At 38.1% G+C, this 19,800-nt stretch overlaps 1 protein-coding gene across 3 annotated transcripts in view; it reads left to right on the top strand.

Annotated features, from left to right (window-relative positions):
* The window catches only part of NR3C2 (nuclear receptor subfamily 3 group C member 2), a 214,141-nt gene that overhangs the window by 111,973 nt on the left and 82,368 nt on the right, over positions 1-19,800 (top strand). For all 3 annotated transcript variants that reach the window (XM_040582401.1, XM_040582394.1, XM_040582405.1), the window contains one exon: positions 6,750-6,889. In XM_040582401.1, the coding sequence (XP_040438335.1) occupies positions 6,750-6,889 (140 nt within the window). The remainder of the gene's footprint in view (positions 1-6,749; positions 6,890-19,800) is intronic.

The following is a 19,800-nucleotide window of genomic DNA, read 5'->3' as shown; positions in this document are numbered from 1 at the left end:
TAGTGGACTGTGTGAGTTCTTCATCATTAACTAAAACAAAGCAAACAAAAGTGAATGATAATGCATGTAAGAGCCTCAGGATCCTGAAGTTTGGGGTGTTGAAAACAATTTATTTATAACAAAAGAAAATACTATTTTCTAGGTTGGTTTTCTTCCTTAATTGAGTTTCCTGAATATTTCACATTGAAAATCTTTATTATTCTAGTAGAGAGAAGACATTAAGAAAAAACCTAATTCTTTCTCTAACCACTTATATTACCTGTGGACTGATAAAATACTCCAGATGTCAGAGTAAATATGCATTGCTTCAGATGTTACACTTGGTGTCTGTCATCCATAATACGCACAGAAGTACACAGCTTTCCTAAAATACTAGATCATGTTGAAGATTTCTGAGTCTTAAAAGTTTTTTGGAGTTTTGGTGGGTGGTTTTTTTAAGGTTTAGTCTTAAAAAAAAAGAATCTTAGCCTTTTTTGCTTAAGGCTGCAGGTATAAGGGTTGGTAGCGGCTGTGAGTCCCGTTGTTTTATCCAAGGGAGCATAACCATTTCTGTAGTGTGTCTTCATCCCCATAGGAGCAAGGTAACGCCCTGAGAAACTCACCCAGCAGAATTCGCAGCTAGGTTTTTTAGCAATTTCTATTCCTCTGCCAAACATCAGAGGGTCAGTGTTCTGCATGCATGCAGGAGTGTTGCTGCTGAGGCTCGGGTTGGTTTGGTTTCAGCGGTCTTTCCTTAGCTCAGTGTTCATGAAGTCCCATGTGACTGCCACCTTCTCTGAAAATCTGATCGTTTCATCTCTGCACCTTTTCACTTCTCTGTGCTTTCTTGGTCTGCTGACAAGAAGATTAGTTTATATAGTCTGACATTTAAGAAATACCATTTTCCAGTCTGCTAATCTGCTTCATACAAGTGATTGTAAGAGAGAGCCAGGGTGTCTTCCTGCAGTGAAACTTTTTAAAAAACTTTGGGCTACACAAGGCAAAACTGATACTGATCAAACCTTAGTACTGACAGTTAAAACTCACAGTGTGGAGCAAAAACTGAGTGGTGGAGGGCATGACCAGCATCATTGGATAGTGGTCAAATAATCTATTAGAAAACTTTGACCAGTATAACATTTTCTAAATAACTACTGGAGTTATTTTGGATAGTGAAATTTTTATTTCTATGTGAACACGCACCAAAATAATGCGGGTAGTGTGAAGAGGAGGTCGTTATGCTATCTAGTGTGATGGCTGAGTGAATGATGAGTTTAAGGAAGATACTAGGAGAGCTGCTAGAGAAATGATGAGTCAAAGGAAACACTTAGATATGTGAGATTAATTGTGGAAACCAGGAAGAATTCAGGGCACTATTTGAAGGGGGAAGAGAGTGTATTTGCAGGGTAGCATAAACTTGGGAATCAGTCTCTTGATTTTAGTGCCAGGTAGCGAGGAACTGTATTGTCATTCAGTGTAGGAGTTTCCTGTCTCCCTTGAGCAGCCTCACCTGGCCTGCTGCGTTGAGGTTGGTGAGGGCCAAGTGCGTAGGTGGGCTGCTGCAGTGGCATGACCAGCACGGTGGTGCTGAGTGCTCTTGGGTGGCTCTTGATCAACTCTTGGCCGTCTCCTGACCATCTGAGCTTCCCTGGGTGTGAAAAGTGGGCGAAGCTCCGGTTTCCATGCTCAGCCAGACAGTCCATGTCATGGTTGTAGAATACCATTGAAATACACAGTTCTTGTTTTGGGCCACAGAAAGGTTAGTTTCAGTATCTATATGTGCAAAGCTAACTCATGTTTTTGTGTGCCCGTCCCCAGTACAAGACGTCTCTTGCTGGAGGTTACAGCCTTTCAGAAAGGAGGTGAGAGGGTAGAAGAAAGATGCTGGCAGTCTCTGCATCTTGAATCTCCTGATTATTCTTCCTCTTAAAGGGTTGTTTTTTTCTTTTGGTGAAAACATGATGCTGATCTCACTTCTTTTTACCTTTGTTTTCACATAACTTTATTTATTGAAGCGTACCCAGGTTCCTTCTGTTTATTTTACTACCAGAAAAATTCTGTATGAAAAAGAAAAGTCACTGACATGGAATTAAAAAGGACTCATCTAGATCTCATAATAAAAAAAGTGCTTGGAACAAATGAGTTTGGGATTCATGTTGAGGCTTGTGCTTCATTTTATCATCAGAGAGGCATCGTTTGTTTAAACTGTGCTCCTGTATGACATCTGGTTTGAAAAGCATAATAACCTATATAATCAGCTTTTAAAATGCTGGGTTATCTGTGGGTTTATTGACTCTTCTTTACAAAATCTGTTATTTCTAATTAATTCTCCATATAACTATTACTAAAGCCAACTTGCAGAGACACAAATGAGCTTGATGGCAATGGCTAGTCAAGGTCAGCATTTAGCTGCCAGCGTTTGCACTGTTGAGGATAATAAATCAGGCTTATTCCTAATCACATACCCTACAACGTGACAAATGTTCGTGGAGCCATCTAAGCAACCATTTTACAAATCATTTGGAGGATACATTTGGCATTGTTAAACTGCTCCATGCTGCCCTTGGCTGTAAAAGCATTGTGATAAAATATATATGCTCTGTTAGATCTCTTGTATTTGAATCTTGCAGAGTGTGTGTGTCTATGGGGGCATGTGTTTCCTTTTTTTCTCCTTTGTATTGGAAATAGACGTGAAAGTAATAACACTTGATCAACCTATGGAAACCACTGGCTTCTGAAAGCAGCAAAGAGTCGCCAGCTCTGTGGCATTATTTCATCTTTCTTGTGTTTTCAGTTAGAAGTTTATATTGAGAGTAGGTTGCTATCTACAAGGAAATTTCCAGGTCAACAATAGTGCACTGTGTGAAAGTTTAAAAAAAAAAAAAACAAAAAAAACCAAAAACATAAAAAACCAAACAAAAAAAAACCAACCACTGTTAAATATCAGAGCAATAGTTGTTAAGCTCTAATTTGGTTTTGGACAAATGTGTAAACACAGTGATTTTGCTTGGGCTAAAGTTTAAGGCTCAGTCATGCTGTGGCCCACAGATGTCATTAGATTTAGTGTGTCATTTAAATAGATATTTGGCAGTAGGCTAATTGCTGTCCAGGGAGTCAGTTGTGAAGTTCCTGATCTTTTGTATGGTATTCATTCTTACTTGGACAGAGTCTTGTATTTTTCTGAAGAGGGGATGAGGTATTACTGAAGTAATCTGGATTATTGTATTAAAACTTCTTATCTGGAGCCAAAAAAAATATCAAACTGAGCTCCAAAAAAGAACCAAAATTGAATTAATGTATATATCTATTATAATCAACCGAATTTAGCATTTAATTTTTACCTGTTAAGCGTTATCTGCCTGTTACTTTTCCCACATACCAGTTTACATTAGGATTACTTAATATAAATTTATAGGGTGTTTCTGTGGAAAATGAATGAAAAGGGAAATATTTACCTTGGAGCATGCATGAAAAGCACTTCCAACGAGGCTGGTGGGGTTTTCTAGTGCAGTGTTCCTCCCTATACATATTATAGGATATAGAGCTGTACTGATAAATAATTGGTTTAATAAAAACAATAATCTGATAAATTAAATTGGTGAAAACAATAAAAAAAATTAAAAAAACCCCGTCATTAACACTGGATGTCTGGCCTTGAAATGAGAGCAGAGAGGTAGTTTGCACAGCAGTCAGATCTTGATGCAGATCTTGTTCACCATTGACAAGTCACTAAGAAAGGAATGACAGGCTGAACGTAAGAGAGATTCAGAAGGAAAAGGTGGAACCATCCATGCATGCCTTGTTGAGAAAGAAAATCTTCCATGGAGAGAATGACTTAATCTGAGGTTTAGGAATATGATTTGACTATATTTTTTGGACTCAGCCTTTTATTATTTGCAAGTATGTACAAACACCACTTTATCTTTGTATAAGGCAATATAACAGCGTTTTGAATTGGCAAATACTGTGGAGTAGCGTGGGTAAAAGAGAAAATAAGACATTTTTAGAAACAAGCCAAACATTGTTCATTATAAGGCAATCATAGAGCAACTTGGAGGAGACTTAAATACCAACAGCTAATATCAATGTTTCTTTGCAATGAAGTATTTGAGCACTGCTCCATGTTGGATACTGCTGTTAAGAATGAAAATACCTCATTTGTGTTTTAACCTATTCCACTTTTAAACTGGTTAAAAGAATGTATGGGATCTAATTAGATTTTATTCCAGAACATTAGGTTTCCACCTGAGATGCTGTGGCTGAGTAGTTGAATCCATGCTTTGTAGTCAAGCAGTACCTTCACCTTTCAGCTATATTCAAGCCCTTTATTTAGAGAAGCACTGTATAAAATATGCTATAGATTATGTCTTAGGTAGGCATTTAATAATCGTCGATCAACTGGTGTCTCAATGTGTCTTTACTGGCCTTTTTTACCCAATAATTCTGTTTAAGTGGAATTTCATATCTTGTATAAACTTGTATCTAAAAAAAGGCTCTCCCACATTCAGCAAATCCTACATGACAGTTTATTTTCAACTAATAATAATATATGCTTGTATATATGACAGTAGGTATAAATAGGAGGTGTATGTATATGAGTGTATATATATGTAAATATGTAAATAATAAAACATGCACACTGCTGTGGTACCCTGGAAACCACCATTTCTCAACAGGAGGAGCTCTCTAACAGAACTACCTTTTTTTGATATTGAAAAGAAAAACTGTATTTTTCAGGGTAGAAAGACTAGGAAAATTTTTGCCAGTTTTATGAAGAATCAGGAACATGCAGCATCAAAATTACTAATGCCCCAAGACATTTTGGTGGTATGTCAGAATTGAAATGTTTCCCTTCTCAGACAAAATACCATCATTTGCCATGAAAAAAAAAAGAACAAAAAATTTCAAGGAGTTAGTTTTCCCGGTTATTGACATTTTCTCTAGAAAACAGACACCTTTTAAAAAATTTTGTTTAATGAGAGGCTTAACGTTTTTCATGCAGTACGAAATGTGCTAGAGGGAGTAAGTCATATTCATTGCCTAAACAAATCCAAACGCAGACCTGAATACCAGCACAGTCTTGGCACGTCCTGGAGAAGGTACCTTTCCTTAGGGGTAGATTAATGTAATGTACATAGGTAGGACTGTCACTTGAGGACACAGAACTTTACTTTAACATAGATTTGGTGAGGCTTTTCTTTGTCTCTCTAACAGATGAGCTAATGCCATCACCTAGCAATTATCAAGTAGCGTGATATTATGTAATGAAAGTATAAATAGCACGAGGACTAAAACTAGTAAATCTAACAGACTAACGAGCAGACAAGAGCAGGAATACTATTTGGAACATTTTGATTAGCATCTGAATGCTGTCATTTAAAAAGACATTTAGATTTGATGTTACAGCAAAGCTGCAGGCCAGGAGAGTTGCAGTCCTTGATCTGGAGTGACAAATGTGCTGTGCCCCTGGATAAATCACTTAGCCTCTGTATACCTCTTTAAAGGAAGACAGAAAATTGGAAAAAGGCAAAGGGTGTGTACTTGAAATTTCTGAAGCGGGCTGGTTTTCTTGTTTGAATTAAAACTACCTGTGAAATTAGTTTCCAATGACTGACCGACAAATAGCCTGTGACCTGCAATTTGAACTATCAAATTATTTCACCATAAGTGTAAAGTCTTTGGGGGTTGTTTTTGTAGTTGTTTGGCAGCATTCAGAGAGATAAGGTGTGAAGAAATGCAAGAGGTCACGTTTACCTGGAGAAGAGAGGCTGTGTGGAAGGAAAGACTCTCCCCAGCCTGCCGGAGGTGTGGGAGGGATCCAAATCTTTCATCTCCTTCAGTATCTGGCACATTTCTCTGAGCGTGCCGATTACATTAGAGTGGCATTTCCAGTTCCCGAGGGAAGAAGGGAGGGAGGAGACTCACTGCATCATGAAACGTGACTTGTTTTTGAAGAGCGCTCTTTTAGAGTTGCCAGTGGAAAATACTACCTAAAGATACTTTCGGAGAGTTATGGTTTAAAAAGACCCAGCAACAGAAATGCCCTGTCTTTTAAGTAGGCAGTAGATGGCTGAATCTGGGTTTGCAAGGTGCATCAGCCTGCAAAATTTCAGAAAGGTTTCTGAACTTCTGGTACTGCTTCTCTGGCACCTACAGTCACATGGAAAGGGTCTTCTGCACTGGCAGAATGTAAAAAGGCTTCAAAACTACTTCAGAAGCAAGCTATTAAATTACAGAAATATTAGCTATAAGCTTAAGGACCACTGTAGTGGTAAGCAGGAATGTGGACAGGAGAGTGCATGCCACTTTTCTGCACTACTTCATAAAATGGTCTTAGTGGTTTTATTAGAGGTATTACTTAGCTTTAAAAGCTTGAAACAAACAAATAAACAGAAACAAAATTTATAGCTATCTGGTCGGTCCAGAGTGGTCTGTTTGTTGTTTATTTTCAGTTGTAATCATCTGCTACCAATAAATTCCACTGCCCTTGTGGTAACTTCTCACATTAACATTGATATATTATGGGTGGTTTAAAACAAACAATAAAAATATTGCACTTACTAATTAAAGCAATTCATGTATTCAGCCAGGCACTGCCAGAAAGAGTTGTGGTTTCTTAATTGTTAGGTGCCTTGAGCAATATACCTGTTATAAATTCTTAATTGAACTTTGCATTATGGCCAGTGTGATTTGAAATATTCATAGCTATTTTGTTTGGTTTGTTTTTGTTGTTTTTTTTTTTTTTTTGGTTTTTTTTTTTTTAACTCCAGCTCTTCATTGAGAAGTGTATCAACTGGATCTTCAAGACCTTCCAAAGTGTGTTTGGTGTGCGGAGATGAGGCATCTGGATGTCATTACGGGGTGGTTACATGTGGCAGCTGTAAAGTTTTCTTCAAGAGAGCAGTAGAAGGTAAGAAAACACAAAAATCGTTAAAAAAGAAAAGGCAAAATACGTGTGCGTTTGGGGTTTTTTAAATAGAAATATATATATACACACAGGTGCACATGTAGGTTTTCCTATGTGTTTTCTGTTCTGTGGCGTTATTCTGGGTAAAAAAAAAAAAAAAAAAATTGAATTAACTCCAGTTACGTGTGGTATAATTTATGTAGAATATGCCAAGGTGTTTTGCATTGTACACCTTCTAAAGCATGCTTTGTTTTGCTTCATGCCACTGCTCAGTCACATTTTTTCTCCACACTCCAAGTATTTTTTTTATAATTTTTAATGGACGCAGATACATTAGATGTAAACATACTCCTGCTTCTCCTGTACTGGAGGATGAATAAGTTTGTCTTGTTGTGTTTTGGCAGCCTTATATGACAGTACAATTGACTCAGGTCAGTTATCTCTCTGTGGGTACCTCCAAGGCTTTCAACTCTGCTTCGCTTTCACCAACAGAGAAGTTGGTGAGGAAGCAGGAATTGATCATGGTGCTTTACTTAGAGATAATTTTCTTCATTAAGGTCTAGGACTTTCATGATGACTATATTTTGATAGCTTTATCATCACAGGAGTGTTTTGCTGACATCTCAGTATTCTATGTTAATTATGGTATAGCTAGTCTTTCCTGGGCATCTCAATAGAAAGAAGGTAGGATCACTCGGAGTGCTACAGGACCTCAGGTTGATGTTGCCTCTCCATGACTTGGGTTGTTAGGGTGAAAGAAAACGTTTGACCTTTACAGTATTTGTCAGCAACTTTTTCGAGTGATAAAAAATAAGTTTTTAATACCTGATAAAGAATAAGTTAATGACAATCAAAGGATATAACTACTGTATAGGTTTTTTGAAACCTTCGCTGATGAGTGGATGTTCTTACAACCACTGATGAAGCAGGCGATACCTACTTATTTATTTCCATGAAGAAAAACCTAGAAGGAAGAAAGTAGGCTCTTAATATGGTGTCCAGCATGTGCACTGTGAAGAGTGAGGTAGTGTGTGATGTGATTAATTTCTTCTGTGATTATTAAATCTGCTGCTGATGGCAATAAGGATTTAGCTCTCTGTTAAATAGACCCGGAGGGCTTATGCGTCATTGAAGTCAAGACCTCATGTAATATCTATCAATCTATTTATCTATCATCAGAAGTGTCAATCTAATTGAAATGGACTTTGCAAAGTTACAAGGACACGGAAGAGGTTTCCCCCTTCTAAAAGCATTTTCTGTTACTGTTGTGCAATAGCTGACCTTGATGTCTTCACTCCCTAACTTCTTCCTTGAGTTTTTAGTCACTTAATGTAGTACATGAACTGGAAAACCTTACTTATTTTCACTGAATTATGTCCTCCACATATATCCATGCCACATCATGGATGGGTCTTCAGACATCCATGTCTAAGTTGGCCTCTGAACCGTAAGGATTTTTTTTGTTGTGGTGGTCATGGGGAGGTTTTGCATACACCTGCACATACTTTGTGAAGTAACAGCACCTTTTGTTGTCTCCCTACTGTCCTGCCTTCCAGGAAAGCTTCCTTCCCAGTCTTCAATCACTGTAATTTCAAGGTACTGTGTATCTGCGTTTACCATGCCCCTCTCTTTTGATGTGCTTTCTGACATAATCTGATGGATACCCTTATCCAGCTTTACAGAAATTTTTTGAAAAATTACCAGGTATTCCCTTGAGGAGTTAACAAAGTATCAAGACTACGTTTCCAAGCCTCAGAAGCCAAAATTACTAGGAGTTGATTACTCTATAATCAGGCATAGAAATACATTTTTAAAATGTAGCTAGAAGTTATTAGTAATTACTGAATGTGTATAAGTTAAGCAAAAAAAAACCTCAAGAAAGGAAAGACAAAACCACCCTGTCATCCCTAAAAATTGAAGATAGTAGTTTTATCTTAAAAGATATTTTTTAGAATTACTGCATTGACATACATGTTCCTACCAGTGGTATGTGAACACTGTCTATAGACTTTTGCTTGGTATGCACGTGACTGAGCTCTTGATGGTACCAGTAGCATTGCTGTCGTGCAAACACTGACATTTGGCTTGCGCTTTTCAGTTTTTATATATTTATATATGTATATATTTGTGTGTGTGTGTGTATATGCATAAAAATACATTGTAGAGTATTAGCCACAGAAGGACATAGCAAAACCAGAATATACATTTTGGCTGCAAACATGCTGAAACTATCCATCTGAATAAAAGTTTGTGTAGGTAATCATGTAATAACTAAATGTTTTTGTGGAGTTGACATAAACTTTTCAGTCGGGTATATGCTCAATAAAACACCCCATTCTGAGGTTTCCTATTTTAAATGAAGTATTTGTAGCAATTAATCTGTATCATATGTTTATGAGGATGTTCTTAAAACTATGGTAGTTCTGTGCATGATATAAATAAAAAATAAAATGGAAGAACTACCTTAAATGTAGGTACTGGTCATAACCTGTCTCAGCTCTGAGCTAAAGTTGTGTTCATCACTTAAGTATTTGCAGTCTTGTCTCTATTACAAAGAAAATAGTAAAACACCCTCTGTGAACATAAAAACAACTTTCTGGGGAATATATAAATATGGTGGGTAATGTATTTGAGTAAAAATTAATTGTTCCCTCTCTAAAAGATTGTAGTAAATGAATAGAAGTCCTTCAAGTTTCATTCACCATTTCCCTGAAATTATGAGTATAGACTTCTTAAAGATGTATTAATATTTTTCCAGTTGTATTTTACACACTTTATCACACACACACACTTCTTACTTGATTCACTAAATGTTCTTCAGTAGAAAGTGGTATGAGAAATTATGTTCTTTCAAAAATAGCTTCCTCTTCCAATTGTTATTAAATACAGTGGCTACAGTGGGTGCTGTTTTCAGAGAGCCATGAGAATGGTTGAGGTTGGAAGAAACTTCTGGAGTTCATCTGGTCCAACCCCCCCTGCTCAAGCAGAGCCACTTAGATCCAGTTGCCCAGGACTATGTCCAGATGGCTTTTGAATATCTCAAAGGATGGAGACTTCACAACCTTTCTGGGCAACCTCTGCCAGTGGTTGGTCATCCTCAGAGTAAAAAAGTGCTTCCCGGTGTTCAGGCGGACCTTCCTGTATTTCAGTTTGTGCTGTCTTTGAATGGAGCAACTCTTCTCCTTCAAGGGAAAGACACTTCTGGTCATTAGTTTCTACTGATTAAATTAGTGTTTTATTTAATTTTAAAAGTTACGTACTGATAGTCTTTCAAAAGATATGGTGGGATGGCAATCATGTGAGAGAGCAACTGTTCAAATGGAAGGAAAAGAGCAAGTTGAAGGGGGAAGTTGGGCTAGATGGCCTTTAAGGGTCCCTACCAACCCAAAGCATTCTATGAAGTGGGGAGACAAATTGTGTCCAAAAGCATGGCAGCAGAGAGAAGGGGGATTTGGAGAGAGGGGCCACTGCACACCATCCAGCTCTTTGGGTCTTGCCTAAATTGCTAACATTGTCAGCCGGCCTTGAACAGCTTTTGAGTGCTAATTCTTTTGTGCTCCTCTGAAATGTCATAAAACAGAGGGATTTTAACAGAAAAGAAAAACTGCATTGAAATTTAAAAAGTATACAACAATAAAAGAGACTAAAGCTTGTATTTTGAATTATATATCTGGTAATTGTATTCCCAGTGAATCTTAGATCGGGGACTTGCAGGAAATGTCTAATGAATTTATGAGAAGGAGAACTGTAGACCAAAAAAAGTATTAAAATGGGTTTATTGGTGAAATTTCAAAAGTAATTTCAGATGGAATTCATTACAGGGATGTAAATTATTGAAGTGCAAAATTTTTATATCAAGTAAGCATGAACTTTTTGCTGACTGACTTGATGAACAGGAGTCTGGTATGAAGAAATGTGATTGTGTCATTAATATAAATTTGATCTGCCTTGCAAACACTAAAATCTTTTAACCATAAAAGTGTCGATAAATGGTGTCACGGCAAAAGCTAAGACATTTGTATTTATAATACATTTTTACCTAGGATAACTACAGCGTATGCGTTTCTAAATTATGGATATGACTAATCATGAAGTTATTTAAACTTTAATTTATGATCATTAATAGAGTCATATGCTGAAAATACACTATACTGTGAAGGAACCTAAAGCACCTGGCCAGTCTTGTCTTCTCTTTTTTGACTGAACCAGTTTTCTCTAAGGAGAGTAACAGGCTTGAAGTCAGAAATCACAGCTGTTCTTGCGTACGCTGTACGCTCTGTGTTTTTAGTCTTCGTTTGTTTAAGTTCCAGACAAGTATGAGGTAATCTGTCCTAAATCAAAATCTATTATCACTTCTTAAGTTGCTAAAGTTAATCTTTCATTCTTTCTTTGGCGTGAAGGTAAGAAAAAAGGAAGGTATTTTTTAATCTCCAGATAGTGCTAAAGACTACAGCAAAAAAGGACCATCATCTTCCAGTTATTTTGCTGGGAGATTTTTGGCTACTTGAAGAATTAACAAATTATATCATACTAATTATAGGGAAGATTGCTTTTTTTTTTTAAATACAAAGAAGTGATGTTCAATACATTTCAGATTTTGCTGTTGATTTTCCACTCCAAGAGGTTTGCCTTAAAGCTGGTTCTGCTATTTTAAGTCAGAAACATAGATCTCTTTTCACCTCTGATGTAGAAACACAGTCACAGTAAAAGACATTTCTAGGGTTGCGTTTCTTTTTCGCCTGAACATTTGCTGTATGCCTATTTGAAGTAGGGAGAAATTTGGCTGAAGGAAATTGTTCAAAGTCTAATCTGATGGCCTCCTGGACATAGTAAATGTGCTGTGCACCTCAGCAAGCAGCCTAGTAATAAAGGAATCCTACCTCTGCTGTGTGGTTGAACAGCAGGTTGTCCAAGACTTCGCTTCAATAGTGGAAGGCATGAAACTTCTTGTATAGCAATCTGCAGGGACTTGGCACAGCGGTGGGAACCAAGGTTGCCTCAAATACAGGGTTATGGAAAAGAACTACCATTCTTCATCTTTGTGCCAGGCTGCAATGAAAACACAGGAACAGAACAACCTGGGCTGCGAGATTGAGGGTCCAACCCACCAGTCACCTGGCGTAACTCCCAGTCCGCCTTGCCCAGCACCAAGGCCAGTATTTTTACCATAACCAAAGGGAGCCAACAGCCTTCTAGAGACTCATCTTTGCATGAGGGATTGCAAGGCACTGTGCATCTCTTTAGCAGTGGGCCAGATGCATAATATCCCAGCGATAATTTTTTGGTTTTGTGAAAGTACTCTATAGGCTCTGCTTCTAGAAGGCCACACAAGAGGGAAGGTGATACATTATGTGTAACATGTTTTTTTCAGAAACAGGTAATCTTCCTATGAGTGCAAGTGCAAGAACTTCCCAAGGCTCTAGACCCCCACTAGAAAATAAAGAAAAACTAAAGCCTCTGTGCGTGCTTCCTAGACTTTTTCATTTGAATTGAGGCGAAAAAAATAACAAGGTATGAGAATTTAAATGCTGGAGTACGTAGCTCTTGAATAATTTGTCTCATTAGCATAACTTATATTTTTATAAAATACTGCTGGTGAACAGGAAAGTTTACCTTATTGATCATTTAAAGAAGCGATATTTTTTAATGCTGTAGAAGCTGAAATGGATACATTATAGAAAGGCTTTTTCCACACCATTTTGCAGTGTGTGCAGCCATGAATTTTGTAGGTCTGTATTACTAGAATTAATTATACATACAGTTCTTTGCTCTCCACTCTTCTGTTCATTCACTGTAATGGAGTCAGTGTTTTTCCATCACAGGCTGCAATTTTCCTTTTATCCACTTTCATAAGGTCAGTGGCCTCTCTAAATTCGACATCACTCAGTATAGATGTCCATATGTTTTCATAGAAATTTCTATGTGGGATTTGAAGTTGACTCTGTTCCTGACCTGTTGCAAGAATCTGTTTTACAACCTATCAAACAGAAATACTAGGTGAAGAGCAAGCAGATGGGTGATCTGCCGAGGGCAAGTGAGATGGTCAAATTCATGTAGCAGCTGCTACTCATACTTGATATGCTATGGTTAATAGGTGTAAAATAAAATTTAAATAATTAAGTCATCGTAGGTTTGAAGCTGCCACCAGCCTTCCATGCTTTCATAGAAATAAAAAGGACTTTTCCTGGGTTTTGCTCTGGCAGGCAGTGTTGCTTAGTGAAATGAAGTCTTTGTTCCTGCTCCTGGTTGGCTTTAGTTACTAGGACCTTAGAGTTCAGGAGGCTGGTAGGAGGAAGGAGCTAGAAAGATTTTCACTGGGACCCCAAAAAGGGGAAAGGGGGAGAGAAATAAGCAACAAGAAGTGACACCAAAAAAAAAAAAAAAAAAAAAAAAAAAAAATTAATAAAGGATGAAGCATGTATTGCAGTTGAGTATCTTAAAGCTGGGGAGAGGTAGAATGGGACTAAGAGCTTTCCTTATGGCTTCTTGGAATATGTGGGCTGCATGAGAAACTCCAACTGATGCTCAAGAATAAATGCTGTTAAATGTGGATGGCAATGCTAATAGAGCAAGCATATTGTGTTTGTGTTTCAGAAAGGAGGGGGTAGGTTTGGGAACCATCTAGGTGATAGAGTGTCTTCGTTTTAAAACAGGCAAAGAATAGGGGAGTTTAACAGCTGCAGTGCCACAAAGCACCAAACGTTGGTTAATGGCCAAGAAAATAATTTGAAAAAAATCCACATCCATGCCTTTCCAGAAGCATTAATAATTTCTTACCTCCCCAGGACTTTCCAGCATTCACAGTTTTTTTGATTGTAACTGTTATTCTCTTCCACTCTTCTGTTTGCCTTTCGTTCTTTGTTTTCTGAATACTAATTTCTAGACTGCTTCATCTATAAAATAATAACATTCATTATGTGATAGCCAGCCTGCACAAGCAAAATATGCAGTAAATGGAACATACATGCAGTAGTAAGGTTAGTTTATCTTGGGTAACAACCTTCCATTGACACAAATTCCAGCATCAACACAGGCTTTCACGTGCTTACCTTCTACATCCTTGTAAGGGAAATTTTTGGCATTCTTACTACGATGTGACAGGGAACTGAGTTGCAGTAATTTTTTTTTCAGTTGTCTTCTTTTTTAACACATCACAGGGTAACTTTCCAGTAGATCAGAGTCTTCATAGAGGTGGGGTGGCCCTGTGAATGCATGCTGATTTAAGGTAGCCACAAACATTCTGGCTAATGAAAGTTCAAATGTCACAGCCATTAGTCTAGTGTTTTCTTGAATACTTCAACTATCTTTTCTTAAAAAGGAATGGATTTTTTCCCATATGCCACATAGGGAAGGTAGACAGGGCACTTGCTGTGAAATTCATCTTTTAGTTAATAGATCCAAGATGGCCGAGCCACTTGTGTAACGTAGTTACACAAAATCCGTGTGTACAGAAGCATCAGGTATTTCAAGCAAACAGGGGAAGCATTCATACCATCATGGTACAAATGATGTTGGGCATGCTTATGTGGAGTATTGTGCATACTTCTGGTCACCAGCATGTTAAAGACAGATTGAGACTTGATTTGGACTCAGGTAAACACATGAGGAGAGCTCCTGAAATGATGTGGGAAATAAAAATGTATCTTATGTCATGTGACTAAATGCTTTTAGCTTTTTTTAGCTTACCCAAGAAGAGTCTGAGTTGGGACATGATTGCTGTCTATAAATATTTCACAGTTGAGGAATAGACAACTGAGACGGAGGAGAGTTTATTTTGAACTTAGAACTGTGCTGAAATAAGAGCAAATGGGTAAAAGTTACATTAGTTTGATATTTTGAGAAGGCTGCAAAGCACCAAAAAGAGGGACTTTCAGGAGCACTTTCCTGAAAGGAGTCAGAAGGACTTAAGTACCTGCTTTGAAATGGAGTGTAAGAGAAGTAATGGATGTATTAAACAATTTGGTTATCTGTGATAGTAAATGATAAGCCAAAGAGATCTCTTTTGGTTAATAGTGCATCCTGGTAGGAATTGAGGGTTCATCTGACTCCAAAACTGAAGGAAGCAGCAGTACTAAAAGAGAGGATGAACTAACTAATACAGTTCTAGGATATTCCACCTGTAATGATGGTGCATGACCAGATCTTCACAGGGATACAAGACTTCACTTTTTAAAAATCAATGAAAAGTGCTCAGTTCTTGCATGAGGCAGAGTTGTTTTGTATTTGTGGTAGCAGATGAATGTCTGTGTCCTACAATGACTTTTCTCATTTTGAGTTCAGAAAAAAGCTCAGAAGAGTGAAGTCCTTTTGAAATACCTCCATCCTATCCAGCTAAGCCTCTGCAGGTACTCCCAGACCCCATCAGGTGACCTCATGCTTGGTTATGTTTTCTAGTAATCCCATCAGGTGAGAGCCCAGCTACTGAGAATTCCTGTCACTGGAGTATAATTGGTCTGGCTTCTTGGACACTGTGTTGCTGGGTGTGGGTTTTTTTAATGCTTAATACAATACAACTGCAAATGGATAACTAAAGCATGAATAAACATATTCAAATTGGAGCTTGCAATTGGACATAAATAGATATACAAGACCTTCCACATCATATAGCATAAAGCATATAAAGTATCGTAAGCATCCGTAGTCAGATGCTTTAGCTTCTCACAGCTGTGTTACTGCTTCTTAAGAGATACCACTTCATAAAATGCTGTTATCTACCAGCCTTTTAAGCCCATCGAAGCAATGTTATAGTTTTAACTTTTAGTAGCAAATAGCACTTCTTTTCAACAACGCTCAAGGTTCAGAAAATTTTTAGAGCCTGAAAAGGCTCTTCCAGTCTCAGGTTAACTACTTAAGATCCAGAAGGGGATAATCCTGCAAGGTGCCTTCAGTGAAACGATGTTAGAGATAGGGAATTTTGCAGTCTCGTGGCTGAAAGAAATCCTAAATAGATAAAAGCTCAAAATAAATATATAAATACGTAAAGCCAGAAACAAATCATCTTTTTGTACTTCCTAATCCCATTTTAAATAAGAGGGTGGGAAAACAGTCTCCAGACAAAAAAAATGAGATAAAATGTACATACAGATCTGTCTGTTATAGACAGAGGGAACAAGGCATCTGCTAGCATCTCAGATATAAATAGAGTGGGAAAAGGTAATGGCAAATCTCCCGTTGCCTTAAAAGAAGCCAGGATTTCAGCCTTTTTTTGCAGCACAGTTTTAGGTTGTTGAAGGTTGGGAGTGAGTGCCTCTGTTCGGTTTGAAGTCTAGACTTAGACTGAGGCAGATTTGTCAGGTTTCTTAGAAACAATAATGGCTTGTGGTCAACTGTGAAGCCCACAGTTCTTTATTATTTAAGGAGAGGAAATTCTGTAAAGATAGAACTATTACCTGGGTTTAACCTATAAAAATTTTTGGTGCCATCTCTCGTGTCTGATTTGCCCAACGAATGGGAATGTGGTTCAGTTATTCTGTTCCCACCTATTTCAAGAGTGATGGTGTGGGGCTTTTGTATGCACCTTGTCTACACTAAGAGCAAGCAGAAACAAGCAGGTTTCTGCTCAGTCTCCTGTGGTGTCAGGTGAAGGGCTGCCAGGAACTGCTGACATAGTAGCAGGGAGCTCTGTATTTGCTGCAGAATGGGTGCAGAGGCTTGGGCAGCTGTTGGAGTGGCCAGTATGTGAGCTTTCTCTGTAGTGTGTGCATCACCTGCAGCTGTGTGATGTAGGTGTAGCTGAAGCCTAAAGTCTGTCTTTAGGTTCTGCACGCAGCAGCTGAGAGCACGTGCTTGGGATTCGTGTATGCTGTGGTTCCTGCACAGCAAAATTTTGCTGATGTCCCGATCTTGTTCGCACGCAGCAGGACAGACCCTTTCTTCTCCTGTTTCAGAGTTTGGAGTGTCAGGGCTGCTTGAGATTATGATGTCCTTTCCTGCTCCTTTCTGCTCCTGATGGGTTCTTACATTAGGTGTAGCAGTGGTTGTCAGGGGGGTTGAGCTGCTTGGGGTTTTTTCAGTTTGATATGTTAAAAGTATGTTGGGAAGAAAAAAATGAAGTTTGCAAAATCACAACTAAATATAAAAGTAATGAATGTTAGTGGCCTGCTTGGACTTTGTTAATCTATACCACATGTAATGATTTCTAATTCTGCCTTAATTACACAATCACTTACAACTTTTTCCATTAGACCTCTGCCTCGTTCATTGAACAGATTGGGTAACATTCAATTAATGAGCAGCTATTCAATATCTTGGATTCTTCTCATTGCTTAGTGTATAGTTCTGTGCCTTCACTGCTGATTACTGTTCATCCCTTGCTCAGAATACATAATTACTCATTTCTTGCAGAGCTTTTCTGTGGTGCTCATCACTATCATATCGAAGTGCTTCACTAATATTGTTTAAATTATCCTGCAATACAAGATAAGATGAGTGGTTATTACCCCTCTTTTACAGCTGGGGAGTTAAGACACAGATTAGGCTCAGGCATACCCGCTGATTTGGGGTTCATGATTTATGATATTTAGGACCTCAGAGGGCAGAAGTACTTGGCGTTTTATAGCACTTAATATGTTCAAAGTGCAGTTCCCATTGATTTTACTTGCAGCTATGATCACTTAAAGCAGTGCAAATCAGACTGTGGATCTTAAGTTGAATGTTCAGGAAACAAGGAGGATAATTAGTGATTTTTCTTGCTTATTATTATAGAGTAAGTCCATGGCAAAAGAGATGCACTCCAGTCCTCCAGGGCACCATTCATCTGCCACAGGCATTGACTTTCTCTTTCCTCTTTTCTTTTTTCTTTAAATCTCCATAATCCTTTATGTACTGTGGTTTTGGTAGCATGTAAATGTGGACTCCAAGGACAAGTCCTTTCGACTTGGTGGTCCTGATTCATCCTAAATCATCATCAGCATTGTCCCCAGGGTAATCTAGAGGTCTGGCAAGGTGGGACCAAGGGTGTAGAAGTAAAACATAATGTAAAGACTTCTATATATTGGTTGTGAAGATCATTATTCAGGTTTTGAGGTGCGGGGGAGTCTGAGGGTTCTTACCTGTTCAGTGATGGCAAACAGAGCAAGGTTCCTAGGTGGTGGTTCACATGCCAGATACTGATGGTGGTGGTACTTCCTAGGAAAGCTACTTGCAGCAAAATAGTGACAAGGTGCCTCAAAGTCTTAGGAGCTGTGCCTAAACCATTTGACTGAACTAAATTTGGGGAGATTGTAATCTAGCTTCTCTAGTACATACTGAGGGGGATTATGTTATGGTTCTTCAAGTTCATCCTTCCTTACCTTTGTTCACACAGTACATCCCAACATGTTTAATATTTCAGTTGGAACCTATACACTTGTGTAAGTTTTCTGTACATGTGACAGAAATTTATTATTACAATGTGGTTCATTTACCGTCTCTTCTAAATATGCTGCAGATATTTAGTACAGTTTTTCTTTTTAGAACCTATACTTTTGTTCCTGTTTTGTTTCAAGTTTCCTTGTGTAAAACTTCATCTAATACTGGGTATAGTGTTTCTTTGCTATGGAAGGTATGCCTTAATCACTTTGTGCCTTCAGGACTATAAAAGGCTTTGCTAATGTACATAGGTTTATGAAAAGAGCACGATTTTGTGTGGATTAACTTTGTCCGAATGAGAAAGCATTATCATATATCACAGAATTGCTGAAGTTGGAAGAGATCTTTGGAGATTTATCTAGTTCGACCCTCCTGCACAGAGAATTGTCATTGTGTCCAGGTGGGGTTTGAGTATCTCAGAAGACTACTCATAGAGCAACCTGTTCGACCATCCTCGCCATGGGGGAAAAAAAAAGTATTCTTGCTTTTCTTGAAGACAGAAGTGTCACCTGCATCCTTTTAGTCCTCAGGAGCCTCATTCCATTACCATTACCTTTCTCTCAGTGATGTGAGTCAGCTCCCTCAGTGCTTGTGGGTGTAGCCGTGATACCATTTGTTATATGCTTCCTAACTTGATCATCCTCCTCCCAGGGTTGTCTTTTTTGCTCCAGACTTGTCCCTCTACTGTTGCTTTTCAAAGCAAAATGATCTGCTTTTGATTTAGTTGATTCTCATCTAGAAAATATCCCTGACATTTTTTGCTCCATCAAATTGCTTTGCTTTACATTGATGGGTTTTGCAATCTGTTACTTGAAAAGTAAATAGCTCAGACAAAAGGAAGTGAATGAATGCAGGAGAAAAACAGCCAAGAGTTACCCTCTGAGAGCCTGGTTAAGGCTAGAGGAGCTTGGGCTTCTGCCTGGATCTAATGAAGATCTCCCGCTGACTCACGCTGCTAGTTAATATGTGGTTGCAAACGGGAAAGACAGACTTAAAAGCTCTGTCAAGTCTGAATGATACTCTGCCTTTCAAGATTGACTCCCAGGCTTCCCGACAGGTATTTTTTTTTTCTCATTTAATAAATAATAGTATTTAAAAAGATCCATCCGCAGGTTTTCTTTAGTGGTACATATGATGAGCAGTAATGGAATTACTGTTCAAGACAGTAGGTTTTTATGTTTATTGAAACTACTCAATGCCTCTCACCTGGAAAACAAGACCTGAAGAAGGACTAAATAAATGCCTCAAAATAAATGTGGAAAGGTTATACTTCAGAAATTTATTCTGGAGATTTAGAATGTAAGCTGACTTTTAAGGCACAGGGTGAGAAAAATACCAAAATGGAAATAGCCTCTGCAATAGAAAGACAGATGCGTGATTTTTAAAACACAATGTGATACTCATAAAACAGAAAAACAGTGTAACATTGGTTTAGAAGATAGTTCGGTTTCTTTGAAAGTTTTGTACGGTTTGTGCAAGATGCCAACAAAAGGCGTTGCCGTTTGTGTGTTACTGACCACTCTGATAGAGTATTTTGAATTCTTGTAATTTAATGTTTCACACTT

Source organism: Falco naumanni, chromosome 1, assembly GCF_017639655.2.
Source record: "Falco naumanni isolate bFalNau1 chromosome 1, bFalNau1.pat, whole genome shotgun sequence".
NCBI classification, from domain to species: domain Eukaryota; kingdom Metazoa; phylum Chordata; class Aves; order Falconiformes; family Falconidae; genus Falco; species Falco naumanni.
This window is presented reverse-complemented; position numbering and strand designations above follow the sequence as displayed.